This window comes from Neomonachus schauinslandi, chromosome 9, assembly GCF_002201575.2.
Source record: "Neomonachus schauinslandi chromosome 9, ASM220157v2, whole genome shotgun sequence".
Lineage (NCBI taxonomy): Eukaryota > Metazoa > Chordata > Mammalia > Carnivora > Phocidae > Neomonachus > Neomonachus schauinslandi.
Genome location: NC_058411.1, coordinates 57,273,818 through 57,299,517, shown reverse-complemented (window position 1 = coordinate 57,299,517; position 25,700 = coordinate 57,273,818). Strand labels below are relative to the sequence as shown.

At 39.3% G+C, this 25,700-nt stretch overlaps 2 protein-coding genes across 5 annotated transcripts; one reads left to right on the top strand and one right to left on the bottom strand.

Moving 5' to 3' along the window:
- Positions 1 to 644: 644 nt before the first annotated feature.
- On the bottom strand, positions 645 to 18,175 carry TRAPPC6B (trafficking protein particle complex subunit 6B). Of its 3 annotated transcripts, none has more exons than XM_021701332.2 (6): positions 18,044 to 18,175; positions 6,420 to 6,487; positions 5,568 to 5,685; positions 4,230 to 4,313; positions 2,958 to 3,051; positions 645 to 1,825 (listed from the first exon to the last, which is right to left on the bottom strand). In XM_021701332.2, the coding sequence occupies exons 1-6, from the start codon at positions 18,047 to 18,049 to the stop codon at positions 1,794 to 1,796; spliced, it is 402 nt and encodes a 133-aa protein (XP_021557007.1). In that variant the 5' UTR covers positions 18,050 to 18,175; the 3' UTR covers positions 645 to 1,793. The 3 variants fall into 3 exon arrangements, with proteins under 3 accessions (XP_021557007.1, XP_021557006.1, XP_021557008.1); XM_021701331.1 differs by lacking the exon at positions 18,044 to 18,175 and adding an exon at positions 13,807 to 14,169; XM_021701333.1 differs by lacking the exons at positions 4,230 to 4,313; positions 18,044 to 18,175 and adding an exon at positions 13,807 to 14,169.
- A 236-nt stretch (positions 18,176 to 18,411) lies between these two features.
- Positions 18,412 to 25,307, top strand: PNN (pinin, desmosome associated protein). 2 transcript variants are annotated; one of them, XM_044918355.1, is made up of 10 exons: positions 18,412 to 18,562; positions 19,242 to 19,313; positions 19,714 to 19,782; positions 20,269 to 20,341; positions 20,459 to 20,553; positions 20,722 to 20,797; positions 21,743 to 21,898; positions 21,980 to 22,118; positions 22,778 to 23,403; positions 23,452 to 25,297. In XM_044918355.1, the coding sequence occupies exons 1-10, from the start codon at positions 18,450 to 18,452 to the stop codon at positions 24,226 to 24,228; spliced, it is 2,196 nt and encodes a 731-aa protein (XP_044774290.1). In that variant the 5' UTR covers positions 18,412 to 18,449; the 3' UTR covers positions 24,229 to 25,297. The 2 variants fall into 2 exon arrangements, with proteins under 2 accessions (XP_044774290.1, XP_021556989.1); XM_021701314.1 differs by having other exon boundaries at positions 22,778 to 25,307.
- The last annotated feature ends 393 nt before the right edge of the window (positions 25,308 to 25,700 follow it).

Below are 25,700 nucleotides of genomic sequence, written 5' to 3'. Positions count from 1 at the left end.
CAACTTGATGTACAATAAATCCCCTCTGCAGATGACACTATAATGCCTTTCTCCCAAACCCAAGGCCTCCACTAGGTGGCCTCCCTGACTTCCGCCAGCTTTAGGCCTGTACTCTGCCCCCCACCAAACTCTCAGCTGAGGTCACCCTGTGAAACCTAGGACTCAAAAAAACATAGCTTGAAAATCACTGATTTATCATGATTTCTCACCTCAAATAGAAATACCTTTATTGTGGCAAATGATTATTTTAAAACCCAAATAATAAAAAGCTAAAAGTCAAAAATCTCTATCCACTGTACAATTTACTTGTAACTTTCCAGTCTAATACTCAGAATCATGTATATTTATACATTGTATGTGCTGTATCCTATAACAAACTTTTTTCTCTTAACGTCAATTAATAGCATTCCATGTACATATATACATGTAGATTTCACCCTTTTCACCAGCTGCACAATATTTTCTTATATGTCAGTACCATAATTTAATCAAGTGCCATCAGTGAACACTTAAATAGTGAAAATCCTTATACATACAAACTTGTGTACTCATTCTTTCCAGCTTGAGATATACTTGACATATAACATTGTTTTTTAAGTTTAAGATGTACAGCAAGTAACAAAATACAGAACCAAAAGTAGACTGAACAAGTTAAGGAATTTATTATCTCATGTAACAAAAAGTCCAAAGAAAAAGCAGTTCCAGGATTGGTTAATTCAGAAAGCACAATTAAGGTGCTTTCTATCTGTGCATCCTGCTATCCTCCATATGATGGCTTTCATCTTTATGCTTATCCTCCCGGTTATCAGATGAAGAGGAAATGACAGATGTACGAGATGAGCACTGACCCCAACCCACTGAGAAGATAGGGTCCAATGAAAGTTGGCGTGCCTAATCCAGTTATCCACCCCTCTGCTCTTCGGAAATAGTAATTAGAGAATTAGAACCTTCACCAGCCCTTCCACACATGGGGAGAGAAGCTGAAGTCAAGACTGTAACAGGAGTAAGTATAAAATTCCTTCCTCAAATACCTAATATTCTTTGGCCTTGGAGTCACTGAATTCACATTTAAACTAATCTATATTACACCTTATTACATTAATGGAGCTCTCAAGGACTGAATTCTATTAAAGTAAAATTAAGGACTAAATTCTGTTAAAGTAAAATGAACTTTTTAAGCAATTTAGGCGGTTAGATAGGATGTATGTATCACACACACATAATACACAATGTATATAATAAAATCCTTATAGGCATAAAAATTCTTAATAGAAATAAATTATAATAAAAATTGTTTAATTTAGTGTACTGTTTGCTTTTCTTAAATAACTAAAACAAATTCATAAAGCAAAACCAGAATTTGTTCATTCTTACAGAAATGATTCTGATTGATACATACTTTTCTTAATGCTAATTTATCAAACCCTGAATTTTGCTTCTCTATCTGTGGTTAAATACACACCACTATAAGCAAATAAGAACGTTCAAAATAAGGGTCCTACATCTTGGGGTTTAGTTATTTGAAATCAGGTTTTTCATTCTGAATAGTTACAGTAAAATCTATGTTATGATAGAATGTCTCTTTATCTGCTTTAAAAAGGTCTGTGTTAAATTAATAAACTACAACCTTACTCCTGCTTAAGAGTGCATCTTTCATTACATAAGTTAGCAAATAGCTTATATCAATACAAATGTCCAATAATATAATTAAATCATTGCTACTTGAAATACTTTATACATGAATAATTTATCTCTTTACATTGTTGAAGCCTTGCCTTGCATTTCAGTATGTTTTATAGCTTCTGTATCATCACCTGAAATTTACCTAAAAAAGGAAAAATGAAAAATCATTCCTTGATTTTTAGGTACAAGGAAAAAAAGCCTAAACATCAATTTTCTGTTGTATTAGAGAGTAGTTCCAATAAAGAAACTTGCTATGTCAAACATCTTTTCACACTTTTCATTCATAATACTCAATAAAGTCAATTTCATTTTTATGAGATGATTATTTGTTTTGTGAATAGGTGTCTTTGCTTCTCTTTGTGATTCCTACCTTTTGGGTATTTCACTGCCTATTATCATTGTGAATAGAAAGGAAATATAGTGAAGCTCAAGTCAATTTTATTCTTGGTTGGTAGCTTTGGTAAAAAGATCTTTGGAAAGGAGTTTAGCGATAAAAGACTAGTGGCTTTATCTAGCTTTATTCTAGAAAATTGTTTTTAAAAAAGACATTTTCAATGCTATAGGGAAATTTGTTATCTTAAAAGAATAATGCAGAAATTTTTCCTTTAAAAGTTAAGAATCACCAGAGCACCTGGGTGGGGCAGTTGATTGAGCATCTGACTCTTGGTTTCAGTTCAGGTCGTGATCTTGGGGTCTTGGGATTGAGCCCTGCGTCAGGATCCGCACCAAGGACAGAGTCCACTTGGGACTCCCTCCCTCTCCCTCTGCCCTCCCCCGCCCCTAGAATAAATAAATCTTTAAAAATAAATACATAGGGACACCTGGGTGGCTCAGCCAGTTAAGCATCTGCCTTTGGCTCAGGTCATGATCCCAGGGTCCTGAGATCGAGCCCGTATCAGGCTCCCTGCTCAGCAGGGAGTCTGCCTCTCCCTCTGCCTCTCCCCCTGGCTCATGCTGTCACTCACTCTCTCTTGCTCTCTCTCAAATAAATAAAAATAAATACATAAATATATAAAAGAATCACCACTTAAACTGTCTTACACATTTGGATTACTTTAGCACACTTTCTTAAATCACTGTCCATTATGAATTTAAAAATCTTTGAATATGAATAAAATATGCTACATATTACATTAAAAGTTAAAATTGATAAAAGTAAAACAAAATGGCTTTAGCATTTTAAATTTTCTTTAAATTAACAAAAACAAACAAAAAACACCAGACTTGAAAAATAATCACCGAAAACATTTTTAAGAAATGTGAATTCAACTTACAGGCTGGCATTGAAGACACTTCAGCTGTGACAATACTTTTTATCCCCAAGTTTGATAAGCCACCTCTGATTAAGCCACACGTAAATGCTAAATACTGAAAGGGACAAAAATGTAAAGAATATTAAGGATTTACTAAGATAGCAATACTATTGATAAATATGACATTTAGTTAAGCCTTGCTATTAATAAGTCACTGCTGGGGCACCTGGATGGCTCAGTTAGTTAAGCAGCTGCCTTTAGCTCAGGTAATGATCTCAGGGTCCTGGGATTGAGCCCTGCATCAGTCTCCCTGCTCAGCAGGGAGTCTGCTTCTCCCTCTGCCCTTCACCCTGCTTGTGCTCTCTCTCTCTCTCTTACTCTCTCTCAAATAAATAAAAATAAAATAAAATACATAAATAAATAAAAGTTAAGAATCACAACCTAAGTTGTCTTATACACAAAACCCAGAAACACAGATATACTTAACACAAAACATGTATTCTTAGAAACAAATGCTAACAATATTAAAAAATTGTTTTTTTAATTAACTAAAGGAGATTGTAAATATAAACTCTGAGGTGAGTAATTTCGTACAACTAATGCCAGTTTTATAAGCTTGACTATCTTTTCTGATATATCTATGCTATATTCAAGAATCTAACATTAATTTACATTTCAATGGCATTTATTTATAGTGTTTCATTAGTCATCATAAGCCTATTCAGCTAGAGGTTAATATAGGTTATTTTAATATGATGAACACCTGTCTCCTATTTCATTGAAAAGAGCTTAAATAAAGGGGTGCCTGGGTGGCTCAGTCAGTTAAGCATCAGCCTTCCACTCAGGTCATGATCCACATCGGGCTCTGTGCTCAGCGGGGAGTGTGCTCCTCCCCTGCTCGTGCTCCTCTCTCTCAAATAAATAAAATATTTATTTATTTATTTAGATTTTATTTATTTATTTGTCAGAGAGAGAGAGCACAAGCAGGGAAAATGGCAGGCAGAGGGTGAAGCAGGCTCCCCGCTGAGCAAGGAGCCAGTTTCAGGACTCGATCCCAGGGTCCTGGGATCGAGCCCCGCATCGGGCTCTCTGCTCCACAGGAAGCCTACTTCTCCCTCTCCCACTCCCCCTGCTTGTGTTCCCTCTCTTGCTGTCTCTCTCTCTCTGTCAAATAAAAAAAAAGTGCTTAAACAAAAAAGAACAACTTTAAAACCTATTCTAAATTCAAAAGTCTGTTGTGGTTGGCATTGTGCTTTCCCTATGAAAACCCCCATCTTCTACTCCATTAAATACCTTAGATGCATGTTCTAAATACTGCTTTCCTGTAGACATCTGAGTAAGCAGACGAAATTTGTTGTCCTGAAGTACATAGATACCCTGTTTCAAAAATAGAAAAAACATCCAAAGTCAGTGTAGTCTGTAGTCCTTAAAAATGATCTCTTCCCTTCAAAACAATTCAAGAGTTTTTTTAAGTTATTAAAACTCTCCTTTCCACTGGTCAAATTTCTTTAAATGAAGGAATTTTGCAGTGTTCAAGCTGAAGAGTTGTTCAGAACTTTATAACACTAATATTTATTGAATGCTTTAAGATACTAAAGATATAAAGATGCATAAGATAGTTCCTACCCTTGGGGGCGCCTGGGTGACTTAGTCGTTAAGATAGTTCCTACCTTTAAAGAGCCCACAGTCTAGTGTAAAAGAATCAGAAATACATTTCCAGGTGGAATTAGCAGTTATATATTATTAGCTCATATCTAGAAAGCCAATAATCAGTCACTTCTTCCCATTACCATTTCAATATTTACAAAGTAAAATATTGTTATATGAAAAAATGAAAGCTACTGGTAGCTACTAAATTATTTTCACTTTCTAATCCTTAATCAAAATGCCAAATCCACTCTAAATATTTCCTTGAGTTTTATAAAACAAATCTATTTAAATGCATAAATTTCCATGTAATCTATTAAACCTTATATTAACAAATTATTTTAAGAAGAGAAAAATGACATCAACTAAATATTGCAAGAGTTACTTAAGAGTTAAATATGCTCTATAAATTAAACTTTACAAATTAAAGACAAATTTTTTTTTTTAAGATTTTATGTATTTGACAGAGAGAGACACAGCGAGAGAGGGAACACAAGCAGGGGGAGTGGGAGAGGGAGAAGCAGGCTTCCCGCTGAGCAGAGAGCCCTATGTGGGGCTCAATCCCAGGACCCCGGGACCATGACCTGAGCCGAAGGCGATGCTTAACAACTGAGCCACCCCGGCACCCTTCTAAAGACAAATGTGACGTATTTGTGGTTCTGCAGAAAACCACCACCAAGTAATAATAACTAAGGAACCAAATCCTAAAACCTTTATCATTCTGACATTTGCTACTTTTTAAAACCTAAGATAAGTTATTTAATTGGGGGAAAGAAACAGCTATCATTACCGATAATTGTCTTTTTTTTTATTCACTATATCCTATTATAGAGAAAAGTAATGATGTATTAATGACATATAAAAGAAATATTTCAAAGTTGTCTAGAAATTATTTAAAGTTTTATATAATAAATAAATGACTAAAATAGAATATTTATGTTAAGTTAAAAGACTTAAAAAATAGGCGTTAATTTGTCTAAATACCTGATGATTTGTCCTTAGATTGTCGATTTGTTTCTTGAATACTGTAGTCCAAAAATCTTTACAAATGAACTTCATGATATCTAACTCATCCTTGAACCTTGCAGTATCTTTTGTAAACCTAAAAAAACCAACTTAAATTAGTATTTTTCCTCCAAAGAAAGCAGGAGGGTCATATTATTCACTAATTTTGAAATGCCAAAATAGCACTGAACATTTACTGACACTCATAAAGTGATAAGCACCAAGCAAAGAAGATCCCATCTCAATTCACATTGTTATGTAATTATGGTGCTAAAATTAGTCTAACAGTAAGCTGCAATTTTAGGTACGATTCATTCTAGCACACTAAAAAAAAAATGCTGAGCATAATCATGGTATTGTTATATAAAACATAACCAGATTCAGTTATTCAGATAATGAGAAAGGAATACATTATGAATTGATCTATAAATTAGAAGATTACTAAATGCATGAACATAGACTCTAAAGCATTTCCATCCCTTGCATCTAAACAAAAATCCATTTACGTTAAAGAACCTCCTAGACCTTAAGTAGAAAATGCAACAAGATTTTGGATAGTTGTTTCAGTACACCAAATTTTTTAGGAAAGAAGTCTAAAATACAAAATATACATATACATTTTCTTCAAATATTAAAACATGAAAGTTGGATAACGGAGTTAAAATAGCATCAGACCTAAAAACAAATTGTAATCTGTGAATTAAAGAACAGAGAATAAATAAAATTTAGGAATTAAAACTAAAGTATTTCAAATTTTATACAATCTTTTGAAATGGATCACCTTTGTTTATAACCTACCTGGAAGAAAATTTTCAAATCCATACTGCTCACCTTTCTATCAATCCTTGTCCCACTCGAAACCCCATGTTTTCCAGCTTAGTAATACAGCGTCCATTTTCCTATTTTAAAAAATATTAGTTTGGAATATTTTTAGAATGTGAGGATATTAATATTTAAAAAATTGTTTTAAGATGTTGACTAAAAATATTAATGTAAGTGGTTACACTTTTTTCACTAAAACATTCTTTTTCTTTTTTTTAAGATTTTATTTATTTATTTGAGAGTGAGCAAGAGACAGCCTAAGTAGGGGGAGGGGCAGAGGGAGACCAAGAAGCAGACTCCCCTGCTGAGCAGGAAGCCTGCCACAGGGCTAGATCCCAGGACCCTGAGATCAAGACCTGAGCTAAAGGGAGACACTTAACCGACTGAGCCACCCAGGCACCCTTACTAAAGTATTCTAAGAAAAAGTGAATTACAATTTATATTTGAGTTTTCTTAGTACTAATCATTTCATAAGGCAATAAGGTAAACAAGGAACTGTTACTACTTTTCAGAAATGCCAACCCCTCTTCCTAATTACTCCCTCTAACCTTTCTTTTTTTTTCCCCATTTTCAACTATTCTTCTCTCCTCAGTTATAAAAATGAAGTCAAAGTATCACCTTTCCATCAGTCATTCCCTTTGGGAGGTCATTAAATTCTATTGTTCCTTGCTTCAAAATGTCTCTTAGAGTCATCCAAGCTTTCCAGTTCTCAGTGTCTTAGTTGATGACCCCACCATCCTATGCCAGGAATCATGCAGTTGAGTTGGTTTGCTCTTTGACGATCTCATTCAGTCTTCAGACTTTAAATACTACTCATATGCTGAATCTACAAAGTCGTATATAATCCAGATTTCTCTATCTCGCAGGCCTCAACCTTCTACTCTTTTTCATTCACATGGGCTCTAGCTATACTAGTCTTGCTGTTCTTAAACATGCCAGGCATGCTCCAATCTCAAGTCTCCGGCACAGGCAGCTCTTCCTCCAGATATGCACATAACCAACTCCCTTGCTTCAAGTCTTTACTCACATGTCACATGCCCATTTTTTTTTTTTCAGGTATACAATATAATCATTCAACAATTCTATAGATTATTTAGTGCTCATCACAGTTTAAGTATATTCTTAATCACCTTTATCTATTTCACGCATCACCCTACCCACCCACATCAGTGAGGCTCACTTTAACGATCTTCTTTAAAACTGCAACATTATTCCCCTTCAGAAATTCTCCGTTCTGGTGATTCTCAAAGTGTGCCCCAAGACCAGTAACATTAGCATCATGTATGAACTTGTAAAAACTGTAAATTCTGAAACCCAATTTACTGAATCAGAAACTGTAGGTGTGGGGTTAGTAATCTGTGTTTTAAGAAGCCCTCTAAAAGTAGGGTGCCTGGCTGGCTCAGTGGGTAGAGCATGCAACTCTTGATCTCTGGGTTGTAAATTCAAGCCCCACGTTGGGTGTAGAGATTACTTAAAAATAAAGTAAAAAAAAAAAAAGCCCTCTAAAATGATTCTGATGCCCTATCCCATTTCCCTGCTTAATTAGTCTCCAAAGAACTTCTTTCACCATTTAACATACAATATACATTTTACTAATTTCACATCCCCAACCTCTGCTAGAATACAGCTCCAAAATGGCAGGGATATTTATATATTCTGAAGCTTGTTAGTCTCCACTAAGTATATCATAGACCTCATTATTTGCTGAACTTTCTTCTAAGGAACCATGTATTCTACTAATAAGGTTGTGACTACTAAATCTGTACTTTTATACTACAGAGTTTACTGGACATAGCTATAGAGAGGTCCCACAGCCCCCTCAAATAAGGCACATTCAAATGATATTCGGGGCACCTGGCTGACTCAGTCAGAAGAGCATGCAACTAGATCCCAGGGTTGTAAGTCTGAGCCCCACATTGGGTGTAGAGATTACTTAAAAATAAAATCTTTAAAAAAATTAAATGAGGAGCACCTGGGTGGCTCAGTCAATTAAGCAACCAACTCTTGGTTTCGGCTCAGGTTGTGGTCTCAGGGTTGTGGGATTGATCCCTGCATTTGGCTGGATGCTCAGCACGAAGTCGGCTTGAGATTTTCTCCCTCTACCTGCCCCCACCCTGGCTCCCACAGGTGCGTGTGTGGCACTCTCTAGCTCTCTCAAAAATAAATAAATAAAATCTTTTTTAAAAAAGTTATTATCTTAATTTCCTCAGCCTGTGCTGCCTCTAAAATTCCCTAAATTCATTAATGGCACCACCATCCACCCAGTAACCCCAACCAGAAAACTTCCATTTTCTTCACCTCTTTACTCCCAATCCTCCCACACGCATTGCAGTCCTATGGAGCCTATCGTCTATATGTTTTCAAAATTTATCTTCTCTCTCCATCCTTACTACTTAAGTTAGCCCTTCTCATTTCTCTCCTGGTTTTCAGTCAGAGCTTTCCAAATGATCTCCTTTTGTCTAGATTTTTCCTCCTTTGATTTCTGTCTTCGGTATTTCTGGTACAGACTTTCTAAAAACCAAATCATGTTCTCTACTGAACCTTTCAGCACCCTCTCCCCTTTCTTCAAAATAAAGATCAAACTCCTTAGCATGGCATTATGTGCCTTTCCTTAAATGATCCTGGCTAGTTAACCAGATTCACTAACAGCCACATATCCACAAACATCTCTCCTTCTACCACTCTGAAATTTCTGCAACAACTCCAGAGTTCCATGCTTTCTTCAGCCATGCCACATACGGTATATGGAATACCACATGCTGTTCCATACATTGTATAGCTTTTTTATTTTTTTAAGATTTTATTTATTTATTTGAAAGAGAGCATGAGCAAGGGGAGAGGAAGAGGGAGAAGCGGACTCACCACTGAGCTGGATGCGGGACCCAATCCCAGGACCCTGAGATCATGACCTGAGCCAAAGGCAGACACATAACCGACTGAGCCACCCCAGTGCACCTCTATTTTTAAAGATTTATTTATTTGAGAGAGAGAGCGTGTGTGTGCAGTGGGGAGAGGGAAAGGAACAGAGAGAATCTCAAGCAGACGCCCCACTGAGCATGGAGCCTGAGATGGGGCTCGATCTCAGAACCCTGAGATCATGACCTGAGCCAAAACCAAGAGTTGGAAACCCAACAAACTGAGCCACCCAACAGACTGTATATCCTTTAAATTCAGCCTAAGTATCATATCCTCCCAAAAGCCTTCCTTCACACTCCTTTGGGCCCCATGCTGTCATAACACTCTGCACATAAATCTGTTATTGTACTTACCACAATCATTCGTTTTTCTGTTATTCTCCAGCTCACTTCAAAACATGCTCAGGTGGAAAAAAAAAAAATGCTCAGGTGGAATAAGTAACCTGTCAGCCTTTGTGGGACAATCTCGTCTTTGTAGAATCAGCCAGGAGTATGTTGATTAGCAGGAAATAGGATTATATGTAGACATCCTCAAATCCTAACTATTGATCACATGAGCTTTTGAATTATGCTCTAGTAAATACCTTCTGATGTTGCTATTTGTTCATTCACTTTGGTATCTGTGAATATTAATGAGTGGGTACCAAATTTTTAAGAAAAATTAAACTTGAGGATATTTTATCTATTAACTAAAAATCTATTCTCCATAAATTGGTAAATGCCCAATTATTCAGTTTTTAAAGATTTAATTCCTCCTTAAGCATAGTTTGAAAATCAATGATTTGGAGGGTGAGAACACTGGTTCTTTCCTTTATTTCACTTCAAAACTTATGACCATTTCTTAAAAGATATATAAAAATAATTGCTTAATGTCAGGCTTATGTGTCTTTCTTTTACATTTTTTTATTATGACAAATCTGAAGTACACTTAAAGTAGAGACACTAATACAATGAACCCTCATATACCTAGATTCCGAAATGAATTCTAATCAACACCGCCACATTAACTTTTTAAAATCCTTTTTGCTTATATGCACTTTCAATTCCCCACTGTAAACAAAGTGCAATAAGAAAAAAAATATATTTTTATTTAGTTAGTTTTAAATATTTATTTTTAAGTAATCTCTACACCCAGGGTGGAGCTCAAACTTACAACCCAAAGATCAAGAGTCTCATGCTCAGTTGGGGCACCTGGGCGGCACAGTAGGTTAAGCGTCCAACTCTTGGTTTCAGCCCAGGTTGTGATCTCAGGGTTGTGGGATCACACTCAGCATGGAATCTGCTTGAGTTTCCCTCTCTCTCTCCCTCTGCAACCCCTCCCCCCCCACTCTTGTGCTCTCTCTCTCAAAGAAATAAACAAATCTTTAAAAAAGTAAGAATCGCATGCTCTACCCACTGAGCCAGCCAGGCACCCCAAAATTATTTTTATTTTTTTAAAGATTTTATTTATTTATTTGACAGCAGGAGAGAGAGCAAGAGAGAACACAAGCAGGGGGAGCAGCAGAGGGAGAAGGAGAAGCAGGCTCACCACCGACTGAGCCACCCAGGTGCCCCCCCAAAAGTTCTTTTTAGATTAAATGATTCAAAACTTACAGCTTTCCTTTCCCTTATATGACGAGCACATCTCTTAATATTATCAGTCATGATTACAATAGCTCTGTTTCATTTTGGTTAATCCACTGGAAAAAAGAGGGATTAAAAAAAAAGATTTTCCAGGCTAAAAGTTGAAAGAGGGAAAGTAGAGAGAGAGGAATAAAAAGAACTGATTGCACACATGATGTTGAGGGAGCAGGGGTTTAATGATAAAAGAGTAAAAGAGGTGTGTTGCTCATTATTCTTTGGGAAGAGGGTAAAAGGAAGGCTAACTTTACTTAAACAGTAAATGTCTGCTACTCATCACTTAGCATAGATGCTAAACATTAATAACTATTGGTTGTTGATGATAATGAAGTCAAAAGTGTGTAACTTGGAAAAAATCTCTATTACAGGTGGGTCTGAATAAGAATAGATCTGCTTCATTTCCAATACTCTTCCCAGTATCTTTCTAATATCTCCAAATGCATCATGCTTTTCTGCCATAGACTGAATGTGTCCCCCCCAAAATTCTTATTTTGAAATCCTAACCCCCAATGTGATAGTATTAAATAGGGGCCTTGGGAGGTGATTCTGTCATGAGGACAGAGCTGTTAAGAACAGAATCAATGCCACTATAAAAGAGATCCCAGAGAGCTAGCTAGCCCCCTTCCACCATGTGAACATACAGCCAAAAGACATCCATCTATGAACCAGGCAAAGGCCTTCATCAGACCAGAATTTGCTGGTGCCTTGATCTTAGACTCTTCAGCCTTCACAATTGTGAGAAATAAAGTAACCCACTCTACGGTGTTTTGTTATAGCAGCCCGAATAGACTAATACACTATCCTTCTTGTGGTTTACACATGAGCAGTACCTTTCCCAGATTCCTACAGACACCTAAGAAATTCAATCTGTTCAAAATAATTCATTCTTTAAACTTTTTAAAGATTTTATTTGAGAGAGAGAGTGCGCACACGCACGAGCAGGGGAGGGCCAGAGGGAGACAGAGAGAAGCAGACTCCCCACTGAGCAGGGAGCCCAATTCAGGACTCGACCCTGGGATCATGACCTGAGCTGAAGGCAGACGCTTAGCCAGCTGAGCCACCCAGGTGCCCCAAAATAATTCATTCTTTATCTCTTTCTTTTATTTCCTCTCCATCCAGGACAGCTGCTCAAGTTAAAAACCTGGGGATAATTTTCAATTCTCAATCCTATACCTAACCAAGTCCTAGAAATTCTACCTCCTAACTTTCAAACCATTCTCTCCTTTTCTGTCTTAATTCAGATCTTCATCATCTCCTGCCGACTCCTGAAATAATGAATCTTCTCACTACAAGGATCTTCTCTCACCAACCCAAACACTGGATTATCTTTCTAAAATGCAAATCGACCACATCATTCCGATCTTTAAAATTCTCCACTGGGGCACATGGATGGGCTCAGTCAGGTTAAGTGTCCAACTCTCGATTTTGGCTCAGGTCAAGATCTCGGGATTGTGAGACAGCCCCACATAGGGCTCTGCACTGAGTGTGGGGCCTGCTTAAGATTCTCTCTCCCTCTCTCTCTACCCCTTCCCCCATCACTCTCTCTCTCTTTCCCCGTGCCCCTCCCCAGCTCGTGCTCTCTCTCTCTTAAAAAAAAAAAAAAATTGGGGCGCCTGGGTGGCTCAGTCGTTAAGCGTCTGCCTTCAGCTCAGGTCATGATCCCAGAGTCCTGGGACTGAGTCCTGCATAGGGCTCCCTGCTCAGTGGGAAGCCTGCTTCTCCCTCCCCCACTCCCCCTGCTTGTGTTCCCTCTCTCACTATATCTTTCTGTCAAACATATAAATAAAATCTTTAAAAATAAAAATCTCCACTGCGAATGTCAAATTCTTTAATCATACAGCATACACGGCTCTTTCCAGCTTCAGTTCTCAACATTTCTCACTCTCCACCCAGTCAATCTAGTCACAGTGAAATGCTTAAGCATATTTAAATGCACTACACTCTTTCATACCCTTATGCCTTTACTTTTTCCTAAGATGCTTTCCCTGCCCCCACTTTCCACCCCTCTTTATCAACAGCATTATAGAAAGGGCTTCTGACTTGAGCATGACTTTGGAGTATCTCATTTAAAGTATTCATTAGAACTCCATGATTTTATACCTAATTACTACCCAATACGTTAATTATTCATTGAACCCCTATTCCGCAATGACTGTTAGGTGGGGGGTTGATCAGTGTCAGGCTCACAATACACACTTAATAAATATTTTCTGAATGAATCAATGAATGAATGAAGATTCCCACAAATTAGAAGGAACTCCCTGGAGAATGGAGTCATTGTTTCATTACTATACCCCCAGCACGAAGAACTACCTCTGACATATAATGGGCACTAAATAATAACTATTTTTTGAATTAAATGTGTTTCCTAATTATAGTAACGCCTGCAAACTTCCCTTTAATCTCAAATCGCATTAGCCTTCTGTCTTCGAGGTGCGTGCAGTAATACTGATGGTTATAGATAGGAGGTGGGGGGAGTTTCTCAAGTCTGTCCAGTGGATGGCTCCGGGGTGCTGGAAGTGACAGAATTACGTAGGGGTGCCAAAACCAGCTGTGCGGTTAACCCTGCCATAAATTACGGTAGCGACAACGCTAAAAGTAAAATCTGTGACCTGCAGAATCAAATATGGGAATGGACAAAAAAAAAAAAAAGATCAAACAGAAAATGCGAAAGAGAAAAGGATGAAAGACTGAAGAGAGTGTCATGACAGGTTCTAGGCTTAGGATACGTGGACGTGGACCAGTTTGTCTACTCTTCGGAAGGCCTTCGGTGGCCATAGGACAAGGGTTGAAGGAAAGAACTGAGAGGAAACAAAGAGTGTCACCGCAAAATGACCTCAAGGGCTTTTGGCAGCACTCACCACCTCCCCCTGCTCCGCGGACTTGTACACTCCAGACACCATCTCGTTATGGAGAAGCAAAAACAACGCCTCGTCCGCCATTTCCTGCTTAGTCTTCCAAACGCCGGGTTTCGGCTCCCGTTTGGGCAGGGCTCAAAGATTCCGGCTAGCGCCTGAGCGATTTGGACGGCGGCACCGCGACTCCTTCAGTCCACAGCCAGTTCCTGGTTGCTAGGAGACCGAGGAATTCACTCCGCTTCCCCAAGGCTGGTACAAGTGTGAGCTCGGTACCGGGGCGAGCCCAACGCAGGGCCACCAAGACCTCAGGCCCAACAAGTCTGACAGCAGGCGGAAACAGAGCCAGTGGAGACCCTATCCGGCCCCTGGGCGGGGGGCGAAAAAAACAACTTCCGGTCCCGTCTATCCGGGCATTCGCCAGCTCTATGATCACAGAGTTACTTCCCTGGGACCAACGGCTGGTGCCCAGACAGGGGGTTAGCTTCCTCTCACAAACGACTTCAGACGCGGGGCGGGGAGCGAGGGCGGGGCTGTGAGGGGGGGACAAAGGAACGCCTGCTGAAATGTGTTAACCAGCTATGTGTTAGAACTGACAAGAATTAGCTTCATCAAAAGTTTTCATTTCTGCCATATGTTCCTCAATATGAAGAGTAAAGAGAGTGAATGAATAAATCATTTTTTCAGATTATAAAGTTTAGATATTGAAATTATCCCAATCCACTGTGGATTAAACCTGGTATGCAAAAAGATTGTCATTTTGGCCACCAGAAGTTTACTGGGAGTCAGGTATAAGAGTTAAGGGGGATGAAGTAAGCAAAGAACAAGGTACACTTGAAACAAAATACAGAACCAGACGATTAGGTGCATGGAAAAGTGCGAAGACCAGAAAAGCAACCTCACTGTGGGAAGTAGCTCATAAGAATCTATGGCAGAGGGCGCCTGGGTGGCTCAGTTGGTTAAGCGACTGCCTTCGGCTCAGGTCATGATCCTGGAGTCCCATGATCGAGTCCCGCATCGGGCTCCCTGCTCGGCAGGGAGTCTGCTTCTCCCTCTGCCCCTCCCCCCTCTCATGTGCTCTCTCTCATTCTCTCTCTCTGAAATAAATAAATAAATACTTAAAAAAAAAAAAAAAGAATCTATGGCAGGGACGCCCGGATGGCTCAGTCGGTTGTCTCTCTTCTGCTCAGGTCATGATCCCAAGATTTTGGGATCGGATGAGTCCCACATAGGGCTCCTTGCTCAGCAGGGAGCCTGCTGCCTGCAGCTCCCCCTGCTTGTGCTCTCTCTCTGACAAATGAACAAATAAAATCTTTTAGAAAAGGAACCTATTATCTATGGCAGATATGGGATTTAACTCCTACAGAGATGCAAACACATATATATGCACCTTTTAAATTTGTCAAGTTCTGGCTTAAACTTGTTGCTTAGCCTGTAATTGATTCTTTTCTTAGTAATTCAGGAGGAAGATTCTTCCCCAATTAATATAATTAATTTAATTTAATGCTTCCCCCAAGTTTACATACTGAATTTTCTCTAGTTGTTAACAATAACCGCTCAGGGGCGCCTGGGTGGCTCAGTCATTAAGCGTCTGCCGTCGGCTCAGGTCGTGGTCCCAGGGTCCTGGGATCCAGCCCTACATCAGGCTCCCTGCTCCGCGGGAGGCCTGCTTCTCCCTCTCCCACTCCCCCTGCTTGTGTTCCCTCTCTCGCTGTGTCTCTCTCTGTCAAATAAATAAATCTTTACAAAAAAAAATAAACGTCTTAAAAAAAAAAACCAATAACCGCTCAACTCTCCATATTCTTTCACAGGAATTTAAGATCATGTTCCAGAGTTGCCTGGGTGGCTCAGTCAGTTAAGTGTCTGCCTTTGGCTCAGGTCAGGATCCCTGCTCAGCGGGGAGTCGGCTTCTCCCTCTCCCTCTGCTCCTGCTCATTCTCGCAAATAAATAAATAAAATCTTTAAAAAAAAATTAAGATGATGTTCCATAATTGGAATTATGGCAACTTTTTTCTTTTTTTTTAAATATGTCCCTTCTAATGTTTGCATGTTTTTTTGATCATCACATAAACATTCCACCTAAGCCTTTGAAAACACTGTTAAAAAGAAAACCACAGGCCCAAAATGGGAGTCATTTTTGCTACGCCATGTCATCAAATTAGAGCTTAATACTTAACCTAATTGCAGTTTCCTCCACCAGAAACGTAGTCTTAACTGGTATGTTACGAACTTTTCTGGTCAATACCAATAAGATAATCTGTCAGAGAGGCTTTCTCCAACCCCCAAAGGTAGATGAGGTAGTAATACACCTAATTAGACCCTCTTGTTCCCAAAGGAAGGTGACCTCACCTTTAATAATCCTTTTTTCTGTTTATGACTTCCTTGTCCTACCTGTAAAAATCTTTCCCTTTCTGTAGACTTTTGGAACTCTCCTCTGCATGCTAGATGGAATGCTGCCCAATTCATGAATCAATTAATAAAACTAATTGTATCTTTAAAATTTACTCTGTTGAATTTTTGTTATTTAATAATACTAGTGTAATTTCAGAGATTATTTTGCAGCCATAATCTTAATTTTCCTAGCACCCAAATTTCCCATATGTGGAATCATCCCTTATGTCCTGACTGCATTCTCCCTTCATCATTACCATCAAGGAAAAGGAGTCCAAGCCCACCACTGAGGTCAAAGAGTAACCAACTGACCAACTTACTAAGGTTGATTTCTCAAATAACATGGGGTTCTTAGAGTATTTTGGAATTGATGGGAAACTAGTATTTATTACTAAATGTTGAACACAACAACCCCCTAATTCTCCCCCATAAAGCTGACTACGTTAAATTGCCCAGGATCCTAGTAATAGGTCCTAGGGAAGCAAGAAAAGATCCTATGTTTTTGGTTGCCTCTTCCCGGGGTGCCTGGGTGGCTCAGTCCTTAAGCGTCTGCCTTTGGCTCAGGTCATGATCCCAAGGTCCTGGGATCCAGCCCCACATCAGGCTCCAAGCTCTGTGGGAAGCCTGCTTCTCCCTCTGCCCCTGTTTATGTCCCCTCGCTTGTCTCTCTGTGTCAAATAAATAAATAAAATCTTAAAAATAAATAAATAAAAGCATTTTCTCATGGAAACATTGTTACCTTTGGTGGTTAGTATCTACTATTACCACATTCTCATGCTTACAATCAGAATCAATTTAACAACCCTTATCCCTTTTACCCAGTTTTATTTTTTTTTTCCAAAAGAACTTCTCCATTTCTAACATGCCATGTAATTTACTTATATTTATCCTCTGTCTCCATACTTTTCCTGCCCCCAAGCTCCTTGAAGGCAGAGATCTTTATTGCACTCTCCAAGTACCTAGAAAAGTGCCTGGCACATAGTAAGCGCTCAGCAAATACTACTGAATGAATGAATGAATGAGTACATGAATGATTTTTGCTCCCCGAGGAGCCTACAAACCCCACAAAAACAGGAACCACAGCGATCTTGTTCTAGGTTTTATCCTCAGAGCCTAGATTACTGCTGATGCACAAAGGAACTTTTAAAGATAGACAAATTAAGATGGTAACTCGAGTTAAACACTGTTGTCCTACTAATGCTTGATGCAAGGTTGATGCCCGGCTAAAAGATGATGAGAACCAAGATTATTCATAACATTGTTTCTGTGGGGAAATGCTTTGTGAGCAGTGAGCAGTAATCTGCAAATGCATTTCTGGAACAAAACGGTTCTTATGTTGTCTGTGTACATAGAACAAAACCACAAGTTAGAGGACACTGTCGTATACACACAGGTAACAATGAGCTCCAGACCCCATCTTAAACTAACCAGCCGTATAGGCCAGGTGTAGACAATAATGCCAGCCTCATAGGTCTCGTCGTTGCTTTTTTTAATCTAGCACACCCTTCCACAGGGTCTGATCAAATAGTGATTATCAGTTGCCGTGACCTAGGGAGTTACAGTTATCTCCAGATTCAAATTCCTTATCAGTAATAACGAGCATTTTATTCAAGCTTTGAGTTAAAGACAAGGTATATAAAACGTTTCATACCGTACCGAAAAAAAAAATTATCTATTACGATTAATGACTTTTCATGTTCATTTTTTGCTTCCCTCTGCTCATTTTGGTTTAACCCAATGGAGAGACGCCTGCACCACCCCCTCCAACCCCTCTCTGGGCATGCGCACCGACAGAATGGCCGCACCCTTTCCTAATCTGATCATTTACCCGGGAAGAGGGGAAAAGACTCGCCTTCATCCCACTCTGATGTAATTAGGTGGTTAAAAAGATACAAGGCACGTCATATCCCAGGTTAAAAGGGCTGGAAAACTCCGCGCTCCGCGCCACAGGAGCAGGGCCGTGAACCGGCACCTCCGAGGACCCTGAGACTCTCAAACGCGCCCAGGCTCTGCGCTAGAAGCGAGCCCGGCCACCGCAGCTAATTCGGGGAGGGAGCCAACCGCCTAGAAGACTTTTCATTGGCCCAGAGTCACAGAGGCCGGCAGCCTCTCCCTCTTCCGGACGCTGAGTGGTTGAGGCCGTAAAACAACGCTTATTGTCATTGGCTGGACCCTGCTGTCAGTCCTCACGCGTCTCGCGGCGCGACACAGTCAGTCGCGGCCTGTAGAGCCGTCTCGAAGCCTGCTGCAGAGAGAAGATGGCGGTCGCGGTAAGAACTTTGCAGGAGCAGCTAGAAAAGGCCAAAGAGAGCCTAAAGAACGTAGATGAGAATATTCGCAAGCTCACCGGACGGGATCCGAATGACGTGAGGTAAGAGGCGGATAAGAAAGGCCGGCTGAGAGACAGCCATCATGCCGGGGTGAATTGGGGGCGGGAAGGGTGGCTAGCCTTGAGAAGGCTAGAACATCTGGGCCTGTTCCCGGGGCGGCGGTAGAATCCGGTCCTGGATGAGGTGGGGAGTCTCCCACGCCCTCGCCGTCGGTCTCGGAGCTCAGGTGCGCGAGGAAAGAGAGGGGGTTCTACCTATGCCGGGATGCCTCCCTGGTCTATAGGAAGGCCCAGGCTGCCGATTCCCGCCCTCGGCCCTGCAGGCCCGGAACTGCAGCACAAAGCCCCTTCCCCATCCGGCGGCTACCTGGCCGGGTGCTGGCCCAGCACTCCTGGGAGGGTCTCTGGGCCAGCGCCGCCTGTCCCCCGCGCTTTTGCCCTCTTGCCCACGTGCAGCTTCCTCGGAGTTGGCGAAATTAGGGCCTGGTCAAAGTTTATTAATGTGTAGTGGCAATGAAGTAAATGTAATTTCTGTGATACTGGTCTTCAAAAAACAAGGAAGTTAAAATAGGACTTCCTGTCTTGTTTCAAGCACGTGGATTTGAAACCGTATTTTTAGAACTTTTCTGGTTATTTTTCTTTTTATGATGTACCGCATCCATGAAAGTATTTGGTGACATTAAATAAGTGATTTTCATACTGATTTGTAAATACCTTTTAGGCCCATCCAAGCCAGATTGCTGGCCCTTTCTGGTCCTGGTGGAGGTAGAGGACGTGGTAGTTTATTGCTGAGGTAAGATTCTCTTAGGACTTAATTTATATGCTAAGACCATAGATACTTTTATTAATTAAGTATTGGTTTAAACAAAATTGGTGGTAGAGCCCACGTTAGATATGTTTGTGTTTGTTTTGTTTAAAGTTGTGATCAGCTATAGTTTCCTATATAGTTATCTTGGAACTTCATTTATATGCAAAACTAGAGACTGAAGAATACATAAACTACCCATTTTGTGTACACTTAATTTTTATATTTTTTTAAAGTGCTAAAAAGCATCTTGGAAGTGGATGCCCATTTAAGGTTGTTGTAATTGGAAGGTTTGTTTTTTTTTTAATTCAACTAAATGATCTTGCTAAAGGTAAATATCATTTATCTTAAATTTCACTTATTTTATATTGCACATTTTTAATTGCAGGCGTGGATTCTCAGATAGTGGAGGAGGACCCCCAGCCAAACAGAGAGACCTTGAAGGGGCAGTCAGTAGGTACGTTGGAGGAAAAGGTTCTCAAGACATACTTGTATGTTTTATTTTTTCTGAGGTAGCCGCAGATATAATTATTTAATAAATATTGTTGAGTTGTGTTAGAATTAAGTAGTATACCACTTCAACTGAGTCTGTTCCCTTGGTATTTGGCTGAACTAAGTCTGTATTCCTCAGAACTCAGTTTTTCACTAACAGTAACAGAAACTTTACCAAAATAAAGATCACGAGAATAAGATTGAGAAAATAGTTAGTGCTACTTTTCTGTCTTGTACTGTAAAAACTTGATCCTCTTGAGAAATATAGATCAGTATTTGGATTGGGCATTGGTGACACATTTTATCCTTTTACTACTACAGGAAAGAGTAAAATGGGATGGAGATTGATAAAATGAGACTTCTGGAAATAAGTCATAGTAGAAGTAATCATTTGTCCTTGGTATTAAGTCAGATTTTACAGTGGTCTTTTAAATTCTTTTTCCTATGTCAGGCTGGGCGGGGAGCGTCGGACAAGGAGAGAATCACGCCAAGAAAGCGACCCAGAGGATGATGATGTTAAAAAGGTAATTGAGATGAAAAGAACTACTTACGGGATGAACGGTTTTTCCATCTTTGCTACATTTAAGAGTGCTACCTTTTCATGTGTTTGTTAAATTACTGAGATTTATTTTCTCCTGCAGCCAGCTTTGCAGTCTTCAGTTGTAGCTACCTCCAAAGAGCGCACACGTAGAGACCTTATCCAGGATCAAAATATGGATGAAAAGGGAAAGCAAAGGTATCTTTAGGTTTTTTTATGGGGAAAAATTGCTGTCAAACAATGAAATTTTTAGAAAATTTATATTTAAGAATTGTTCAAGTGTCTGTAGTATGTTTCTTTTACGAAATGGTAGGCTTAAATGAAGTGGAACCTACCGAAATTGAATTTTCTCTCTCTCTTCTTTAGGAACCGACGAATATTTGGCTTACTGATGGGCACTCTTCAGAAATTTAAACAAGAATCCACTGTTGCTACTGAAAGGGTATTTATACAGTTTTCCTTTGATTCTTTATTCAAAAGTAGTTTATTACAGGGACGCCTGGATGGGTCAGTCAGTTAAGTGTCTGCCTTTGGCTCAGGTCATGATTCCAGGGTCCTGGTTCCTCTTTCAGTGCAAAGAGCCCTGGTGTGTGACTCAGGAGAACCTGGGTTCTGATCTCAGCTCTACAACCATCTCATTTTGTGGTTTTGGACAAGACTCTTCATTTCTTTACGCCTCAGAGTGCTTTCTTTCAAACAAGGGAGTTGAACTCAGCATTGTAACTAGTTCAATGATTATAACTTTTAAGTTATTTATACACTCAGACAACAATTGGCACGCTGGAAGCAAAAGCCTAAACATTACCTGCCTTCCACAGTTTCCTTAACTGCAGTCTTTCTGGAGGTTTTTTATTAAAGCTACAAAATTGGGTCCTTGGTGTTCAATATCAAGTTACTGCTTCTCAAAGGAGAACTATGGTGGAAAGGGAGATAACAATTCAGTTATAGATTAATAAAATTTTATTACAGGTTTTGTATGTTAACTTTCCTAGGGAACATAAAAGGCTTCAAAGCACAGTATTTGAAGACAGGATGTCACTTCTGTCACATTCTTTGATTTGAAAGGAAGAGTAACTGTGAAGATAACTGAGACAGTGCTTTTCTTTTTTAGGTTTTATGAAAGAGTCTTGCTTACAGTTATATTTAAGTGGAACAGTTATTGATAATATGTCTAATGTCCTTGACATTTAGATTTTTACACAGAAAGGCTTTAGTCCCCGTTTCCTGAAAGAAATTGCAATTAGCCTCAAATGCTAAGTACTAAGTTTGAATTAACTGGTATCCTGAATTGCAAATATGAAACCTATAATGATAACTTAGTAAAGTTGTAATGTTTTACATAATCGGGATGTGTAATAAGTTTTCAAAGATAATTATTTATCTTCAGCAAAAGAGGCGCCAGGAAATTGAACAAAAACTTGAAGTGCAGGCAGAAGAAGAAAGAAAGCAGGTTGAAAATGAGAGGAGAGAACTGTTTGAAGAGAGGCGTGCTAAACAGACAGAACTGCGCCTTTTAGAACAGAAGGTTGAGCTTGCGCAGCTGGTGAGTAGTAGTTTGGAATTGGAATTTTAAGATTGGTAATCCTTCATGTTTACAAAACATGACCTTTTACCTCTTCTTTAGCAAGAAGAATGGAATGAACATAATGCCAAGATAATTAAATATATAAGAACTAAGACAAAGCCCCATTTGTTCTATATTCCTGGAAGAATGTGTCCAGCTACCCAAAAATTAATAGAAGAGTCACAGAGAAAAATGAATGGTAAGTGTACATGAAGAGGTCCAGTGAAATTTTCTAAATGGCTAAGGTAATCTACTCACACATACATGTTAGTTTCCTATAATTGTGATTCAGCATTTGACTTATGATGGAATTTAACCTGAAATTTACCATGTTGTAGGTAGTGCTTGATGTATGTGTATTTCTTAAGAAGTGTTTGAATAAGATGACTTCTTTTTAGCCAGATGTAAATGCTAATGAGGCAAGAAAAAAGTGAACATTGATGTAATCCAGAGAAGGAGCATACATGGAAGGATAGACACTACTGAGATGGGATTAGATAATTAGTCTTTCTGGGATCAGGAAAAATTAATGCATGACATGATAGCATAAGAATGATTTTATTTCAAAGATGGGTTTTATTCTTTCTCATCTAGTGTGAAGTAAAATAGCAAAAAATTGTCCTGTTTTTCCATCAGTTAATGTGGTGTAGTTACCTGCTACTAATATCTTAGTATATAGGTTTCTGGGGGTCTTTGCTTGTGTCATTTTATTTGTTTGTAATTACTTGCCATAATCAGTCTTGTGTCATCTCTTTACAAAAAAAAATTTAGATAAAGCTTGATGACAATTTGTGCCTAAGTGTCAGATTGTGAGTTTGAATGTTCTTAATTATTTACAAGTAAATTTTTATCCTTTAGCTTTATTTGAAGGTAGACGCATCGAATTTGCAGAACAAATAAATAAAATGGAGGCTAGGCCTAGAAGACAATCAATGAAGGAAAAAGAGCATCAGGTGGTGCGTAATGAAGAACAGAAGGCGGAACAAGAAGAGGGTAAGGTGGCTCAGCGAGAGGAAGAGTTGGAGGAGACAGGTAATCAGCACAATGATGTAGAAATAGAGGAAGCAGGAGAGGAAGAGGAAAAGGAAATAGGTATAGTTCATAGTGATGCAGAGAAAGAACAGGAGGAGGAGGAACAAAAACAGGAAATGGAGGTCAAGATGGAGGAGGAAACTGAGGTAAGGGAAAGTGAGAAGCAGCAGGATAGTCAACCGGAAGAAGTTATGGATGTGCTAGAGATGGTCGAGAGTGTCAAAAATGTAATTGCTGAGCAGGAGGTAATGGAAACCAATCAAGTGGAAAGTGTAGAACCTTCAGAAAACGAAACTAGCAAAGAACTGGAGCCAGAGATGGAATTTGAAGTTGAGCCAGATAAAGAATGTAAATCTCTTTCTCCCGTGAAAGAGAATGCCAGTGCTCTAGAAATGGAAAATGAGCCTGAGGAAAAAGAAGAGAAAGAATCTGAGCCCCAACCTGAGCCTGTGGCTCACCTCCAGCCCCTGCCTCAGCCTCAGCCTGAGCCTCAGCTTCAGCCTGAGCCGCAGCCGCAGCCTGAGCCCCAGCTGCAGCTGCAGTCCCAGCCCCAACCCCAGCCCCAGTCCCAGCCCCACCCCCACCCCCATCCCCAAGCAGTACTCCAACCCCAGCCTCTCTCTCAGCCTGAGACTTTGCCATTAGCTGTTTTACAGCCACCAATTCAGGTTTTTCAGGAGCAAGGGCATTTACTACCTGAGAGGAAGGAGTTTCCTGTGGAATCTGTAAAACTCACTGAGGTGGCAGTAGAGCCAGTCTTGACAGTACATCCGGAGAGCAAAACCAAAACAAAAACTAGGAGCAGAAGTAGAGGTCGAGCTAGAAATAAAACCAGCAAGAGTAGAAGCCGCAGCAGTAGCAGTAGTAGTTCTAGCAGCAGCTCCACCAGTAGCAGCAGTGGCAGCAGTTCCAGCAGTGGCAGCAGTAGTAGTCGAAGTAGTTCCAGTAGCAGCTCCAGCACCAGTGGCAGCAGCAGCAGAGACAGCAGCAGCAGCAGCACTAGTAGTAGTGAGAGTAGAAGTCGGAGTAGGGGCCGGGGACATAATAGAGATAGAAAGCACAGAAGGAGCGTGGATCGGAAGCGAAGGGATACATCAGGACTAGAAAGAAGTCACAAATCTTCAAAAGGTGGTAGTAGTAGAGATACAAAAGGATCAAAGGATAAGAATTCTCGGTCCGACAGAAAGAGGTCTATGTCAGAGAGTAGTCGATCAGGCAAAAGATCTTCAAGAAGTGAAAGAGACCGAAAATCAGACAGGAAAGACAAAAGGCGTTAATGGAAGAAGCCAGGCTTTCTTAGCCTATTCTTTGCAGCAGAAGATTTCTTGATGAGTAAAAGGATTACCTTTCCTTGTAAGGAGGATGCTGCCTTAAGAATTGCATGTTGTAAAAAATCTTTTTGGAAAATACAGACTGTTTGTTTACCAGACATTCTTGTACTTTTTGCATAATTTTGTAAGAGTTATTTATCAAAATTATGTGAGGTTCCAAAATATGTAAAAATAATAATAATAAAAAAAGATTAACATCCCTTGTCATCTTTTTTAAATATCCTATACTCTTCAGTAAGAATCTGTATATTTTAATAGGTAAATCTTTAAGTCTGTTCCCTTCTAATTCTGTATCATACATTGCTTTTGTAGAAATAAATGTGCATTTCTTTCATTAGTTTTGGAATGTCCTCGTTGACACTTGTATTATAAATACCCTCTTGATACCATTTTCAGCTTTTATCACTAGATACTGAACGTGATTAGAATGTCTTTGAAGGTTTCTTCACTTTTATTTGCCTTAGGCGATGATTGAGTTGTCGTAGTCAGATCTTTGCAGCTTTCAGGGGGAACATAGTTCTCAAAATCATTTACTATTTTTTTCTAATCTCCCTTGTTGTTTTAATCTAAGCATTTCCCCCGTTTCTCCTATATAAATCATTACTGGTAGATAAAACAGTATGATTTGGTTGGCATTTTCTTCATGATTATGGGAGCATCATTCTTTTGTCTCCATCGCTACTTGTGTGATATAGCATATACATCTGTTGAAGAAAATAATCACATTCTAGGTGAGGGAGGTAGAAAAGTATATTCCAAACTTGGTTTTTGAGTTTGTGGTCTTGTCTTAACTTTTGTGTTGGCTCTAACTGAAACATGCCAATATGTGTTCTCAAGAGTTTTTGTTAAGTATTGTATGAAAGTTTACAGAATGAAGGAAGTTCATCTACACTTGAATCTGTAAGCAAGATAACACACAAGTGTACCAACTGATTATTAACTTTGTTGTTTTATAAATTTGTATGAATTTGGAGTATCTGTTGCCATTACTATATATGTGCAAATAAATGTGGCTTAGACTTGTGTGACTGCTTAAGACTAGTACTTGTATTAACTTTTTGATGCTTTTATACAAGAGAGCACTTTAATTGCAAATGGCCTTTGAGTTCATAACACTGACTAGCCTTAGGCTTGACTGAGTGTTTATTATTTCTTCCCTTGACAAGTACATGGTGACAGTGAAAATGTCAGTAAGCATTTCCAGCACTGTAAAAATATAAGAGAACATGTTAAAGTATTCCTTAAAAAGTCCTTTAAACAGTAAATGAGTAGAACTTTTCAAACTGCAGAGCTAGCTACCTGCATTCCTGGGCCAGTTTCCACCAAGAGTCACTTCCTCCAGGGGTTTAATAATCTCTAGCATGCAGTATAAATTTTATACTGTGAAACATGATGGTGGAAAGGTTGGTAAAAACTTA